Source organism: Zalophus californianus, chromosome 7 (assembly GCF_009762305.2).
Source record: "Zalophus californianus isolate mZalCal1 chromosome 7, mZalCal1.pri.v2, whole genome shotgun sequence".
NCBI classification, from domain to species: Eukaryota; Metazoa; Chordata; class Mammalia; order Carnivora; family Otariidae; genus Zalophus; species Zalophus californianus.
In genome coordinates this window covers 3,911,433-3,928,643 of record NC_045601.1, presented here as the reverse complement: position 1 = coordinate 3,928,643, position 17,211 = coordinate 3,911,433, and the positions used below count along the sequence as shown (strand labels likewise).

At 38.8% G+C, this 17,211-nt stretch overlaps 1 protein-coding gene across 9 annotated transcripts in view; it reads right to left on the bottom strand.

Moving 5' to 3' along the window:
• The window catches only part of PDE10A (phosphodiesterase 10A), a 582,460-nt gene that overhangs the window by 48,459 nt on the left and 516,790 nt on the right, over positions 1 to 17,211 (bottom strand). For all 9 annotated transcript variants that reach the window (XM_027601960.2, XM_027601968.2, XM_027601965.2 and 6 more), the window contains 6 exons: positions 16,008 to 16,150; positions 13,426 to 13,518; positions 10,559 to 10,745; positions 4,193 to 4,335; positions 2,190 to 2,273; positions 465 to 615 (listed from right to left, as the gene is read on the bottom strand). In XM_027601960.2, coding sequence (XP_027457761.1) covers positions 465 to 615; positions 2,190 to 2,273; positions 4,193 to 4,335; positions 10,559 to 10,745; positions 13,426 to 13,518; positions 16,008 to 16,150 — 801 coding nt within the window. The remainder of the gene's footprint in view (positions 1 to 464; positions 616 to 2,189; positions 2,274 to 4,192; positions 4,336 to 10,558; positions 10,746 to 13,425; positions 13,519 to 16,007; positions 16,151 to 17,211) is intronic.

Genomic DNA, 17,211 nt, shown 5'->3' with positions numbered 1-17,211 from the left:
GGTAAGTCAGGGAAGCCTCACAGAGCCCACTTCCTCATGGGACAAGAGACCACATACACATTTATGTCTTCACTGTATTTAATGATTCAATGCTCTGGGTTCTCAAATCAGTAGGATATGTCTACATTACCCAGGGCACAGAGCAAGGAGAAAAGCGGACTCTGTTCACCTAACAAAGACTCTCAAAAGACATAAGCTTTCACAGGGAAAAGAGACCATTAAACTAGTGTTCCCTGGGGGGAATATTTTGGTGAAGTTGGAATTTCTGTATCGACATTCCTTATACAGAATAATATGATAAATAATGGGCACAGCAACTTTAAAAGTGTGCTTCTACTAAATTACTGACCTGTTGTAGAATCACACGTCACATATCCATACTGGGAAGGTGCTCTAGACACAGAGTATTTAAATCCACTCAGGTTATTTGAAATGGAAAAAAAAAAAAGTGTGTGCACATGTACCTCAAGGTCGGTGAAGAGCCCGTGGTTGTTCTGGAGAATGGCGTACATGCAGTGAGCCACAGTGACGGCGTGCTTCCAGTTGTGATAAGGAACCCGCCGATAGTTTTTCTTCACAGACATAATAAAACGACACAACTTTTCAAGCTCAAAGCTGTGTGGAAAAGAAAGTGTTAGGGCAGAAACTGGTACAGAATCAATACGTTCTAGCTAGAGCTCCGGTTTAAACACGTATCTGCACCCACACAGATGTGCACAGTGACGGAGTCTGGAGACCCAGTGGTCTCACTCACCACTTCCCTTCTACTCCTCCAGCCAGTTGAGAGGAAGGCCCCTGCAGGGCTTCAGATCTGATACATTAACCGGCCTCGTGGGGGCACACGCCAGAACCAGCATGCAGCTGCCTGTCACTGACTCCATTACTGCCCCACCTCCCACCACGCTTCAAAGGACAACAACATTTCATCACCCTGTTCGAGGGGGTTTTGAGCTCACATATTTCAAAAAGCACAAAGAGCTTCATGAGCTGCAAATATGTATACCATGAGAATTTCCTGGATGAGAGACTATCCTTTCAAAATGGATCTGAAGTACTATGGCACACTCAAATTATTAAGTGGCAAATGGCCATACCAAAATCCTGACACAGTAAATAAAAAAGTATGCCATGTTTTTATTATGAAACATCGCTATTATGTTTTATTCTTATAGTATCATGTATTTCGACTCATTTAAGGCCCCAGCAACTCTCTTGGGGAATTTAAGGCTGCTTAAAACAAAAGTACATCAATATAAAACAGGGCTCTTTGAAATACCAAGGTGATGAGAGCCCATAAAACTTCTAAAGATACATAACCTTTTTTTTCCCCACTGAAATTTTCAAATGTCCTTGAAATATAAGGTATGTCATTTTAAGAGTTCCAACTGGTAAAACTCTCAACTGATATCTAAGAAAAGTGGAGTTAATTATCCTGTGTACATTCTTTCAAAAGAGCAATTTATAAAAGTCACGGATAGAAGTAAGAGAAGACACAGAATTCAATAGCAAAGGAACGACAATTTAGTTTCAGAGCAATTAAGAGCCTCTATAAGTCATTTAATGATTAAATGAGTGAAAAAGAGAAAAAGAAAATTATTCCTTGCATTTTCAGTATGTATGCTGAAGCTGTAAAAGGTTAAGTGGAAAGTCCTAAAAGGCCCCTAGGGCAGGCCACGGGAGAAGGGAAGGACCCACAGGGGAAGGGAGCCACAGCGGAGTTGCTAGGAATGCACTCCGTGCGGAACTAGGAGACCTGTTTCCTTCACACCTGTCCTGACAGAAACACAATGCAGGCTGAAAGCTGATGCTAAATTCAGTGTATGTTTTCCAAAACACACTTTCAAACAGTATGTAATTATGTGGAGCAGTAACCCCTGCCTCTTCCCATTACACAGCCTAAGGTAATTTTCACCTGTGTTTTTACCATCACTTGGCAGACACATGGCTGTTCGCCAAGGGACAGCTACCCTGGCAAAGAGCTCGGTGGGCGGGAAAGGAAATCCAAGAAGGCTATCAATCTGTCTAATAATCTCAGCCTTTTTTTATTTAAATATTTTGAAAAAAATTATTTATATATGGCATATTTTCAGATAATTATCAACCAAGGAAGTGACAAGGCATTTAGGCAGGGGGAAGAAGAGGTCATATCACTCAACAGCTTCAGAAGGAAGTTTTTAGGTCATTCATACCAGGATGTCCCACAGGACCGATGGACCATGTAGACAAAAATTCCAGGCCACATGTTTTCAAAAGGCCCAATGTCAAAGTGGAATCTGAAATGAAAAGAACATGCGGTTGATTAACAAATAGAATCAGGATAAACATAAAAACAAATAAAGTAATTTAACTTTTTGTCAATTAAGAAACCAAAAAACACTGGGAGTTCAGCCATCCCTTTCCCCGTCTTCTCAGTCACATCTTTGTTGTATTTAAATGTTTCCAGGACGAAATTCCACACATTCCCTTAGGAACTTAGCCCAATATTTAAGTCATTGCTTAATTTTCTATTAAACAATCTGTAAAAAATGATGTTGTGGTTGTTATCAGAGCAATAAGAGTAAAAAATAATTTTATTATGAATACTACACATTTTACACAACTCATAGACTGGGGGGTGGGGAGGGCAAGACACAGAATCTCCTATTTAAGTCCAGAGGAAAAACTTCATAAAGACAAACAACCAAAGTTATTACCTATTTTTCACTTGCTAATTTAATTACTAATATTTAACCCAAATAAACACAATGGTAAAATATTAAAAGAATCCATGTTCCTCTAGTTATACTTCTGACACCAAATGTGTTAGTTTTCCACACCAAGCAATTCTCCAACCCTCTGCAGACACCAACTGATGTCCTACAGTTCAATTTACTTCTGACACTACCTGCAGCCAGTGCAGACCACACAGGTTAAGGGCTCAGGCCCACGAGACTGCTCCCCCCGCCCCCCCAACTTTAGATGCCAATCGTAAGTCCTGGCCACCCATGCTTCTGACCACGGGCTATAAATCAAGAGGTTTCCACAAACCCCACCTCAGGGTTTATAAAGCACTGGAATAGCTCACAGAACTCAGGGAAACACTTTACTTACCATTGCCAGTTTATTATTAGGGATACAACTCAAGAGGCAAATGGAAGAGATGTGTAGGGCAGGCCATGTGGGAAGAAGGACTGAGGAGCTTTCATGCCTCTGTAGGTGCACCACCTTCCCAGCACTGAAGGTGTTCACCAACCTAAAAGCTCTCTGAACCCCTTGTTTAGGGTTTTTGGAGGTTCCACTGCATAGGAGCATTTGATTAAATCATTGGTCACTGGTGATTAACTCAATGCCTAGTCCCTGTCCCCTCCCAGGAGGTCTGAGGGTGGCTGAAAATTACAATCCCCAAACCACATGGTTGGTTCCTTGGGCAACCAGCCGCCTTCCTCCTATAGTCCTTCAATAGCAAAAACTCAAGTGTGGTTGCAAGAGGTTCATGATGAATCACTCAGGAAATTCAAGGGTTTTAGGAGCTGTGAGCCAGAAACTAGCTACAAAGACCAAATATATATATTTCTTATTATGTCACAATATGTACTCTATATGAACCATTCAAAGATAAACTGAAGCAAAATAAAAAGTCTTAAGAGTTTATTTGAGCAAAAAATCCATTTGAATAGGGCAGTACCAAACCATTAGTGTTTGGGAGCGCTCTGCTGAAGGAGCCGGCAGAGACCCCTGCACAGAGACGGGGCAAGAGCACAGATGTGCAATCGCTGACCGACCCGTGGCTTTACAGGCCAGCTGGCTGTCCACGTGTGTGACACCTGCACTCATTATTACTAAATCCTAAAATTCGGTCTGTAAATTTAAGATTATATGGAAATGAAAACTTTCAGATCTCGGATATTCAATGCCATCTTCAGCATTAAGTGCCATATACATGGTGTGAAGTAGACAGAAGACTAACGAGGAAAGCTAACACTGAACTCATTTCAAAATGGTGTCGAGATTTTTCTTTCTAACGATAAAGAGATGTGGCCTTCCTGTCCACGATCTCTCATGAGATGTGGCGTCAACTGAGAAAGGACAATGGCAACAATGGAACCACACACGTGATACCGTGTTTGCAATTCTACTTCTGTACCCATGTCACTTTAGGCTGAATCAAATGAAAAATCCATTCCTGGAGAAACAGACAGGACAAGATTCTCACAGTTCAATTTCTTTGCAGAGGCGCACGGGGAGGTTGAAGCGCATGAGGCCCTGCCACTCCTCCGCCGTACAAATGCTATGGTAGGACAGCTTCTCCATAGTCACCCGGTAAATGCACTCGGAATGACGGATTCTGTGATACATCTGGAAGGCAAATCCAAAAAACAAAAAATAAACCGAAATGAGTGTTTAAAGCAGTTATGTCCCTAAGAATCAGAACTGGAACGGAAACCACTGTTGTTATCTATTAACTGCTAGTACCATGCATTTCATATACACTGAAGATGCCCATACTTGTGCCTTTGAAGATACAAACCACTAAGTTTAAAAAAAAAAATTTATTTCCATTTTAAAAGACTTATTAACTTCTGCACCCAGACAGTGTCCCTGGGTCATGAGATTCCTTGGTATTTATCCACTGGTCCCTTCTTAGACACCCAGCCTCAAAAACTGTGAGAAATCAGTGTCTGCTGTTTCTAGGCCACGTGGTCCATTCCCGCACCCAAACACATGGAGACAGACACTCCATCAGTTAGGAGTTAAGATTTTTTCCTATGTCTCCTTTTAAAAAATATTTATTTTAATTCTTGGTGATGTCAAAGTCCTTTAGTCCTGAGAGTCTCAACAATGCTTGACCATGAAATCCATTATCAGTGAAAGAAGTTTGGAGAGGCACGCCCAATAAATGTACAGTCCTTTAGCAATTACATGCACATGCACTGTGCAGATATACACAGAAATAGAAAAAGATAAAAATACAAAGTACTTACTTTTAATATTTTATTACTGAGCAAGACTTTTTATTCTTATTAGACAATTACATATTTTATAATGAAAGCACTAATTAAATGTATGTTATCAATTGTCAAGTGTTTTCTTCAATGACTTGTGAGATGGTGATGTTAAGGTCTGGGTTCAGTTTGATTTATTTTAATACTTAAGAGATTTTCAGTTATACTATTTGAGAAAGATAGGCCAAAAAGTATGTGGATCCAAAGAGAATAAAGGACTAGCTGTTCTTAAACATCACACTTATAGTTTTGTTCCCTAGCCGCTAATATTTTTGGCTTAAAATCACATAATTTTCCATTTCCCCTGATGCCAATCAGTTAATCCTGCAAACGAATTAGCTGCATCTTTATATATTATCCACCAGGTTTAAAACCAATGAAACTTAATGAAACTCTTCATGGGGAAGATTTTAGTAAGTTAAAAACTTTCATAAAGTAAAGTCATAAAAAAATTCCATTTTAAAAGAAGAAGGAGGTAAAAGGGAATAAAGAACGATGGAAAAAAACAGAAAACAAGATGGTGGATTTATACTTAAACATAAAATGTGATAGTAGAAATATCCTGGTTAAAAAGCAAAGACTGCCAGAATGAATGAAAAAGGAAGACCCAGCTTATGCTGTTTACAAGAATCCTACTTCAAAAATAAAGACCTAAATAAGGTAAAATTTTGGAAAGGATATACCATATAACACCAGTCAAAAGAAAGCTGGAGTGGCTTAATACCAGATAAAGTGTATTTCAGAGCAAAGACTATTAACAGGGATAAAGAAGGATTATTTCAAATGATAATGGGGTCCATATGTCAAGAGGACATAATGTTCCTAAACATCAGTTGGTTTTCAACAGGTGTGCAGAGGCAAGATGGTGGACAAAGGACAGCAGATGTAACAAACTGTGCTGGACCAACTGGACACTCACATGCAAATAAATAAACGCAAGATGACCCTTACCTTTAACCATATGCAAAAATTTACTCAAAATGGATCACAGACCTAAATGTAAAACCTAAACTTCTAGAAGAAAACATAGAAAATCTTTGTGACCTTAGGTTTGGCATATATGTCTTTGATAAAATGCTAACAGCATGATCATAAAAAGAAAAAAAACCCGAATGAGTTGGACTTCTTCAAGCTTAATAACTGCTCTTAGAAAGAAACTGTTGAGAATGACAAGACAAGCCAAACACCGGGAGCAAATATTTGCAAATAACTTATCGGATAAATGCCTCACAGCCACTCCGTACCTAGGTATTTACTCAGTGGAAAGGAAAGCATACACCGTACAAAGACTTGTGCATAGATGCTCACTGCAGCTTTATTTGTAATAGCTAAAACCCAGAAATAACTCAAATGCCCATCAATAGGTGACAAAATCGTTTACAGTATATCCATTTGATGGAATATTCAGTAATAAAAAGGAATGAACTATTTATACATGTGATGCCATGGATGAATCTCAAAATAATAATGCTGAGCGAAAGAACCCAGACAAAAAAGAATACAGATATTTATGATTCCATTTATATAAAATAATTCTAGAAAACGCAATTTATTATGGTGACAAAAAGCAGATCAGTGGTTCCCTGAAACTGGGGGTAAAGATGGGGAGGGTCATGAGGGAAGGTTTTGAGGGGCACCCAGAAACCCATGACACAGTGGATGCACCATGTCTTGATGGAGTGATGGTTTCCTTGGGCTGTGTGTACATCCACTTGTCAACCTGTACACTCCAGATACACACAGCGTACCACGTGTTCATAAACCTCAGGAAAGCTGCTTAGAAATATTTTGCTCCCGGTCTCTGTAAAGGCCTATGATAACGTGTATATGGGAGTCACATGATAACGTGACAGCGACAAGGAGAATACTTGCAGACCTCTGTTTTCCACGTGCTCTCTTTACAGGGCAAGTTTATTTGGAAAAGCAGCTGATTTCTTATTCAGTGTGAATGTCACTTGAGATTCCAAAGTCAGATTAAATACTGTTTATTTGAATATATCTTCCAAATAATTAAATATTGATTGCACTTTGTCATCAGAAAAGATCGGCACACTTGGAAGATTTTTTTTGTGAAAGATGAAATGTGCAATAATGTATGAATTCAACAACTATTCCAAGTACTTTGTCACAAGCCGCAAATGCGTGGGCAGCACAATGGAAATAGGAGTCCATTTCAAAGCTACCTTCATAACTGTGAATTGTGTGGGCCAACTGGTACACAAGCCTCCTTCTCATATGGTTGAAGAACAACCTGGATCAGGTTAAAAATGTAAAGACAGAATTCCTGTTAACTTATTCATGACTTTTCAGGGGTGTTATTTTTCTTGTTTAAATTTGGGTTTAGTTTGGTATAAACATTTAATCATGTTTGCATCCAGGTTTTGTGATGCAACACTCAGCAGGTTAGAAGAGCTTTGGACCTGCGGAGCCAGATCCTCTAATGATACAGCCGAGTTAACTCGAGTGTCTACACTGACAGGGATGCATTCTTCAAGAAACACATGGAAACCTGTAAACATTTTAAGAGGACCGATTTCTACCTCCTTAACTTTCACACATACTCTGACCTAAAAAATGACTTTTGTTCACCTCCCATTTCAGAATAACCCCTTCCTCAAATTGCTCTAATATAAAAACCTCTTGAAACAAAGGGAAATATAAAATATGGTATTAATGAGGTCTAATAGTGGTTTCTAAAGTTTTCATAAAATATTGAAGGTGATGAAACTAAATAAATTTTCAGCTGATAGATCATTTAAAAAAACTTGGTGGCAGAGTTATCAGTACTTCTTGGCATCTTAGCTCAGGTGGAGTTTGAATTAAGAGAAATTGCTATAATAAAATTCTTTCTGCTATTTACTCATTAATGAAAGCAATTCTTAGGGCTTCCTCAAAACTTCCTCAACAAGTAGGAATAACACTGTTGCTGAATAGTGGGGATCCAGTTCCTCTATGTCAAAGAACAAAGTTCCAAAGATGGAAAGGAGATGGCCAGAAGGAGTTCTGCGGTGCGAGACGGGGGGTGTCTGTATATATCTCTGGGAGACAGAGAAGAGAATGATGGCAGAGGCTTACATACAAACTCTCTTCCAAAATAGTGAGAAAAAGAGGGAAAGTGTTTCAGAGGAGAAACCTGGCAGACACGACCTTAAGCAAGTGATGAAGCTAACATCACCAGTGAAAGGATGTGTGCCTGCTAACGGGACTCAATGGGAACACATCATTCCGTCATATTCCTGTCAAAATTATAACCTCGATATGATCATGCGGAAATACCAGACAAGCCCATTAAGAAGCATTCTACAAAATAACTGGCCTATACACTTCAAAAGTACTCAGGTCATGCAAGGCAAAGAGTAAAGAATGGTTCCAGATTAAAGGACACTAAAGAACTTCACAGTTTAGCTAAACAGTATCTGGTACCTGATTGGGGCTGAATTGTGCTCCCTAAAATTCTTATGTTGAAACCTTAACGCCCCAGTACCTACCTCAGAATGTGATATATTTGGACATAGGGCCTTTGAGGAAGTAATTAAGGTAAAATGAGGTCAACAGGGTGGGCCCACATTCAGTATGACAAGTGTCCTTACAAGAAAAGGAGCTTAGGACACAGACATGCACAGAGGGAAGACCTTATGAGGACACAGGGAAACGAAGCCATCTACAGACCAAGGAGAGAGGCCTCAGAAGAAACCAAACCCACTGACATCTTGGACTTCCAGTTGCCAGAACCGTGACAAAATACCTTTCTGTTCTTTAAGCCACCTGGTCTGTGGTGCTGCTTGTGGTAGGTCTCACACACAACACAGAACCAATATGAATCTCTGGACTCTTAAGTTATGCAGCGAAGAGTAAGATGATGTATCTGTCTTTAGAAAACACAAGCTGAAGTATTTATTTAGGGTTATGAATCATTTTGTCTAAAACCTCCTCTCAAACAGGTCAGAGGAATATGACATCTATGAATGAGACAGAGAGAGAAGAAAGAAAGAATATCAAAGTAAAAATGGTAACATATCAACACTGGGGAGCACGGGAATCTTTGCATTATTTTTGCAACTTTGCTTTCTGTCTGAAGTTAATTCAAGACAGAGAGTATAAAAAACTTACACTAAACTTAGTTTCATTCTAAAGTAGGTAAAATGTATGCACAGATATAACTGTTTTTTTTATTTTAAGCCATAGACATTACATTAGGATATAACAGTTTCCAATAATTTGTATTTTTTTGATAATTATTTATTAAAATTTCCTAACATGGTTGCTTTGACCACATGTATCCTAATAATGACATATAATACACTACCACAAGCAAAATTAATTTTTAACATTTATTATAGATGTTTTAGATTATCTTAATTAATAAAACACTTTTAAGAATAAAATACATTACATGAGATCAAACTTTTGTGGGGTAATAGAAATACACATTCAGAGAGAGAAAAGAATGATACTGTAATTTCCAATCATAAGTCCATTCTTAAATGGACTAAACTGGCTTCAAGTAGCTACAGTAGTTAGATCCCATCGGATACATTTAAAAATCGATGAAAATCAATATTCAGGATATATTAGAAATTACATTCTCTGCAACTTTTAAACTAAACAAATACAAGCTGTCAATATTTTTATTTATGAGAGAGAAATACAGCTCCAGAAAATGTCTGAAGCAGGAAGTACCTGACAACTTCACTTATGTATTTCTGATGAACTGAGTAACAAGAGAGGTCCCCATGAGTGGGCACATGGTGACACAGTGGGAAGAGGGGGTGTTCTTATGGAGCAGCACCAACTGAACTGCAAACCGTTATCCCCAGTCACCAGGGCATTATTTTTTGCCATTTTTGTTCCCAATCATCCCTCAGCTGTTTCCACTAGCTATGTGGTTGCTCCTATGGAACTTATGGTTCTATTTCGAAAAAGGCCATTTTTCTACGTTAGGAAGGTGTTAGCTCCCATTTATGTTGGTTTAGCTTTGAAAAAAAAAGTGAATAAAATTTTCCCTGACTTCAGAGTACCAGTAATATCACTAAAGGATTCCTAGAGTTGATAGACGTTTTGCCAACTATCTTAAAGGGAGACTTCCTAAGACCAGTGGAACTGCATGGATTATGCAGTAACCAGGGCAGCCATGCCGTGACGGTCCAGAGAGCGGACAGCCAGAGCACGTCCTGGGCGGCATTCACATGGGACTCATCGCTCTCTTTCATGCAAGACTCTCAAATGCACCATATGACAAACAATGATAGTGCAGGTCACCTTTTCCTTACTCATTTCAGTAGATACCCTGAGACAGAAACCTTCTGTTCAAACATTTTACCTTTATATTAACCTCATTTTTCTTTTTAACAAATTCACACCTTGAAACAAAAGCTAAAATACTAGATTTTCTCCCCCAAGCGTTTGAAGACATTTCCTAAAATATGTACAACCAGGAATCACTGTTTCTGGCATATGAAGGAAATACTGAAAAAACAAAATAAAACAACAGAACCCATCCTTTCAACTACTTTATTTAACCAGTTTTGAAGTGGATACTGAGTACCGAGGAAGATAATCACGGAAGCAGCACTCACATTGGCACAGTGTAAGGCTAAAGCACAGAAGACGGCAAACATCTTGAAGTTGTTTTCGTCCGTTTTCGAGAAGGCACTGCCGCTTATTTTGTTCACCATCTGCACCACACCGATCACGCTTCCCCGGCTCACGATGGGCATGCACAGGATATTCCGGGTGGTGTAGCCTGTGTACAAGTCCACTTCCCTGCGGCCGCGTGCAGGACACAGCAGCAACACACAAACACGCAGGAGAAAATAATCTATAGCTTCTATCATAAATCTCAACTGAGTTTTGCAATTTACACGCTTCTGTTACAAATACTTGTAATGGCACTGTTGAGCTGCTGAATTCAAGGACAATGTGACACATGTGAAAGTGTTTCATTAAAATCTCATCAAAAATATTCTAACCAATCTGTTCTTTTATTTGCAAGAGAGTTTTTCAGAACAGTCTCTTGGAGGCTTTCAGCTTATCATTCGGTTTTATGTATCCACAGCATTATTAAGTAAACAGGGGCAAACTGAATGCAGAGGAAAAATATGACAAATTTGGTAAAGTAACATGTTCCTTTGAACTTGGTCATATGTTCCGAGATATGTAATTTGCTAATGGACAAACTTAAACAGGAATTACCACCTTGAAAATTTAGAGCAGGGGTCAGCACACGACAGCCTCTGGGCCAAACTAGCCCTCTCCTGTCTCGTAAACAGTTTTAATGGAAGACAAGGGCACCATTCTTGAATGGATTGTCGCCACCCTACAACACAGCTGAGGACTCGTGACAGAGACGTTATGGCCCCAAATACTTACTATCTGATCCTTAAAAGAAAATTCTGCTGACTCCTGATTTGGAGAAAATATTTTTTGCAAACAGGACTCCGTTCCATAGACACAATCATGTACCTAAAGGCAGTTAGTGAGATGGTGGTCATTTGTGCCTGGCTTCTTGAACTGTTTTGAGATTCATCTATCCCGTAGGAGGTATCAGTGGTTCAGCCCTTTTCACTGTGGAGTGGTATTCTGGGGTATGGACAGACCACAGTTTATTTATCCATTCACCAGTTAATGGCTATTATTGTTTTGTTAACAGCCAGTTTTCTGGCAATTGTGAATAATGCTGTTTTGAAGATCTGTATACAAATTTTTGTGTGGACAGATTTTTTTTTTTGATACAGGAGTGGGGCTGATTGAGTACAGTAAGTATATGCTTAACTTTACAAGAAACTGCACACCCTTTTTCCAAAGTGGTTGTACCATTACACACTCCCATCAGCAAAGTATGTGATTCCAAGTTTCTCCACATCCTTGCCAACACTTGCTAATGACACTTTTTATTTTTTTTTAAGATTTATTTATCTATTTGGTGTGTTTGGGGGGGAGTGGCAGAGGGAGAGGGAGAGAGAGAATCCCAAGCAGACTCCACACTAAGTGAGGAGCCTGACGTGGGGCTTGATCCCGTGACCCTGAGCCCACCCAGGCCCCCTGCTGATGCCACTTTTTAAAAACTATATCCATTCAAATTGTTGTGTAGTGAGATCTCATGGTCAAATTTCTGTTTCCCCGACATCAAACATCTGTTCGTGTGTTTAATGGCCATTCATGTATCTTCTTCTGTGAATATAGATTTATTCTATATATCTTATTCTAAATACAGATTTAGAATTTATTCTAAATAAATTAAAATTTTGGGTCCTATTATTAAATTAGGTTATCTTATTATGTTGAAAGAGTTGTTTACATCCTCTGGATGTGAGTATTTTTCAGATATATGTTTTGCAAATATTTTCTCACAATCTGTTGCTTGCCTTTTCATGTTCTTAAGAGTTGACCCATAAAATTTTTACATAACAGTTTTAAATAAGGATATATAAATATTTTCAATATTTAAGCACTAAAATAACAAGTTTGGTTTTTGGGAAAAAACCCTGAGATTTTCTGCATACTCTTTAATTTACTGATAAGACGTATCAACTGGGATATAACTGTGTTGACATACATGTTGCACATATTTGACACTAATCAAATTTCTGAAAAAACTTATTGTTCATGCTATTCAATTCCTCTTAAAGTGAACCAAATGTTTGAATTAACAGAACACTACTGTCAAAATATCTGAACTATTACTCCCAGTCACAGCATCAATCTTGAGACTTTCAATTTCTGGAGATTTATTTAAATCAGATTATATAATTTGGTTCCTAGTTCTCCAAAGAAACTCAAAACAAAACAAAAAAATCTTTATAAGCCATCTAATATCCAAATTTAATAATATCCAGTAAAAACAGCAACTTATGGAGTTCCCACTTTGTATCAGGGAAAGTTGTCAGATCTCTTACAAGTATTTTCTCTAATCTTACCAAAACAAAAACAAACAAAACAAAAAGCACCCTATAAAATAGGCATTACTGTACCATTTTAAAGATGAGGAGACAGAAGCTCAGTGAGATTAAATAACTCACTCCAGGTCACTCTAGAACTAATAAGTGATGGAAGTGAATTCACAAGTAGGTACTTTCATCAGTAGGTGTTACTACCTTGTAGGGTATGGTCTGATGGAGAACACGCCCAGGATAGAATGATTAACACTATAATGGAAACAAAAGCAGCCTTGCAAACTTTAACTCTTCCTGTATAAATGCTTTTATAACATTTTAATATCCTATAAGCTGGATATCATTAATGGTTTCGAGTCTATCATTTTACAAATATCTGGAAACACTGGGTACTGATAATAGAGTTGGTTCAAATAAAGTGTAGCAGAGCGCCCAGGAGGAAGGCGCTAACTGCACTGGCACGTGGGTGGGGAGCTGGGGGCTCCAGCGCAGAGGCTCCAGCCAGATGGGACATGAGGGAGAGACTGACAGGGGCATAAACGATTTCTTACCTGTTAAAGCGTGGGTCTGCATAGGCATCTGGAATGTTCAGGACTTCCCCTGTTCTTGCTACCTGACCAGCAATTCCTTTCTCAATTGAAAATCTGCAGACATAAAAGAGAGGGACATGCCAATTAAAATACAGATGTTATAAAATAACTTGAAACATTTCATTACCACTAAATATTAAAGAAAAAAAGCACTGTTTTGTTTTTAAATACTTGCATTAATTTTACATTTACATATTCGAAATCCTATTACTACATAACATGTAAAGGTAAAGCAGAGAAACACTGCATGGTAATCACTAGAGAAGCTTGGTTTAAGATATAATCCACAATATATTAAGTTATACTGGATTACAAATTGAAATTGAGAAATTAACTAGCACTTCTACTGACCAATAATAATCCTTTATATTTGCAAAGTACCTTATAATTTACAAGATGCTTCAACATAAATTTTCTTCCTACCTCCTTCCTTCCTTTTCTTTCTTTCTTTCTCCTTGCCCCAAATGGGACTTGAACTCACGACCCTGAGATCAAGAGTCCCATGCTCTAACGACTAACCCAGACAGGCTCCCCTCAACGTAAATTTTCTTAATTAATTCTCACTGTGGTGGGAACAGAAGCCCATAAGGGTTCAGTAACCTACCAACATTCCTAAAAAAGTTAGTGGCACAATAAAAACAAGGAAGCAGGTCTACACTAGTGTATTTTCCACCACACATATAACCAAACTTACAGGTTATATTTGATTTGAGATACTAGGCAGGACTGGGACTTTAAGGCTTTTGCAACACAAGCACTATATAAAAATAACACAATTTACAACTTCTAGTATCTTTGCTTCTCTTATTTGTTAAATTTAAAACCAGTCAAAATACAAGCATTATTTGATTATACTTAATTATGTTTTGGTATATAATATCAGCACTTTCTTTTATAAATATATTCTCATTTTGTAAACAGTTTTCTCATTATAATATCATCATAGTACATGCACTCATTACAAAATTTTAAGAAAGAGGTCTACAGTCCACAATATCTACAGATTTCAATAGCTTGAAAATAATTTCCATAATATTACATTTTCAACATTATAGGAAGTAAGTATCATTGAAGTAAAGCTCAACGTTAAGGGAAAAACCAAAAGATAGGTGACACAAAAGAGAATTAACTTTCTTAAAAGGCCAAAAAGTGAACCCAACATTGCATAAAAAGCAAGCTTGTTTCATCCTGGTTTTCTTGTGCTTTGAACAACATGAACAGAACAAATTAGACTGCCGTAAGCAAAGAGTATCAGAATCCATTTCATGATTTATGCTTAATTTTCTTGGTTTGCTGTCTCTGGTCAGGAGATAATTAAGAGGCAGGCCCTCACATAAACAGCTGACATCACTGGTCAATTGAGAAAGCTGCAGCCAACCACATTTCCCTCACTGTTTCTCTGACGCTCGTCAACACAAACTTCAAGTTATGGTCTTCAAAATGAGATCAACACTAGCACTGGTAAGAAACACTTGAACCTTTAGCAAGAGAAATTACTTTACCTAAATGACTATATCCAGACTGATTTACCGAGGTCTAAGACACAAATAAACCAGAAATAAAACAAGTAAAAATAAAAAATCTAAATAGTGCTTCTAATTCGGAGTTCTGTGAGTGTGGAATACAGGAACCATCACCCCAGGGCTCCGCGGCAGGCAGAATGGGGAGTGCTCCGTGGCAGGCAGTGGTGAGGCCTGGCTCAGGGCCTCACTCCTGCTTCTTGCACATCTGCTTATCTCTTGTATGTGACAGGCAATTCATAATTAATAAGGAACAGTGTTTTACTATAATGTTGTAACTACCAAAGGACTTCATATTATTATGTGGAAAAATAGTTAAACAAGATACATAAGCAAAAGGGATGCAAATGTCTAAAAAAAAAAGTCAATTTTTGAATGTTAAGCTTGATTCTTAAGTTTGGTGACAGTGCTCCTTGTAGATGTTCAGACTGTGATAGGACTGAGCAAGCAAGCCTCTACCAAACTCCACTCTTCGTTTAAGTGACAGTAGCTGCCATTTAAAGAACAAAGAAGGCTTTAGTTTCTAGATGCAACAGAAGTGTGCTATGTGACTGATTAAACCAACTGGTCAGTTACAGAATAATGTGCCTAAGTCATTACATACCCCAGCTCAATGTCCACTGTGGTCTGGACTTCAAGACAGTCCCGTAGTACGGGAAGGGGCAGGGGCAGTAGTTTTTAGGTATGCCCTGCTCCTGGGCAGAGGACAACCTGCAGACTCCCGGCGGGCTATACCTTTACCTACCTGGGGCACTAGTAAGGTTTCCCGACATGATTTCCAAAAGGACCGCCTCCGGAAGACTGCATTTCCAGGAGGGACGCCAAAGCCTCCCAGGCGCGCTTTCGCCGGCACTGCAATGTCATTCCCAGAAGTACTACCTTCAGGAGGCGGGTCCTGGTGGGAATGATATCACAGTATGACAAGTACTGTCAGCACACCTGCGAATAGGCACAGGAAAGTGGGTAACAGGACACCTGCACAGCTGCAGTCACAGCGTATGGACATTCTACTTCCAGGTGTACCTTATTTCTTTGGTCTTCTTGAAGATAGGTTTTCCTTCCTTTTCCTCTCCAATATCAAAAAGGTCTGAATATAACTCCTTGTTCTTATGGTCTACCTGGAAAAGTGCACAACGATCGGCATTCACCAGATTTTTTGCATATATCTAAAGACAAACAATAAAACAAGAGTAAGCCAATGAGAAATTCAGAGTTTAAAGGCAAACTTTATCAGAAATAAATATAAATTTCAGCTGATCTATACTCGGCGTGGAAAACTGGCACTATAACTCAATAAACAGAGGTATACAAATACAAAACACTGTATGTTCCTGTTAACGTGCTGACATAGGTAGACACCGCTGCTCTGCATGGGTGTCCCAGGGCGGGCTGTTGAAACACTACAGGACTTTCCTGTGGGCCGGAACGCAGCTGTAGGCCTCACTCCCGCAGAGCCCTGCTGCACCCCGGCCCCGCTTCCAGAACCTCTAGGCCTTTACCCTCACGGCCGGTACCAGCCTCTGTCAGCTCTAAGGCCAGAGTGCATTCTGATGGCGGGCATTTGTGATACAGCAGTCGTGAAAAAATACGAAATACAACTTCTAATGAGGTTCATATTCATATTTGTTGCATTTTACTTGCGCTAATAATAACGTGTAACAATTACTGAGTGTTTACTATGTGTGCCAACACTCTCACACCCTTTAGGTGTCTTCCTTCACTTAATCCCCACAATCACAATATTAAGTCAGGGAATATTTTTATCTCCACTGTACATGTTAGGATGATTGAGGCAGAGAGGTAACTAAACTTGTCCACTATCACGTGGCTAGTAAATGGCAGATTGGGTATTTGAACTCATACTAGTTGTTTTCATGGCCTATGCTCTTAAAACAAGTATGCTTTTTCATTTCTAATTGGAAAACTGTGTATTCATTTTTTCATTCACTTGTTCATCGACTTCCTTCCACAATTATTTCTTTAATGCCTAAAATATCCCACTGTCCCTTGTGGGTTGAGACCACAGTTACGGTTCAATTAGCATATTTACCTAGATTAAGAATTCTGGCAACTTCAACCCTCCAGATTTTAGACATGAAATTATTCTCCAGAGAAAAGAGCTGATTCTCAGAGAAAAAGAGCCATCACAAAGTCTATGCAAGAGGGACACGGGCCACCTTGTGGCCAGAGGAAAATACAAAATCTCTACAAATTTAATGAAAAGAAA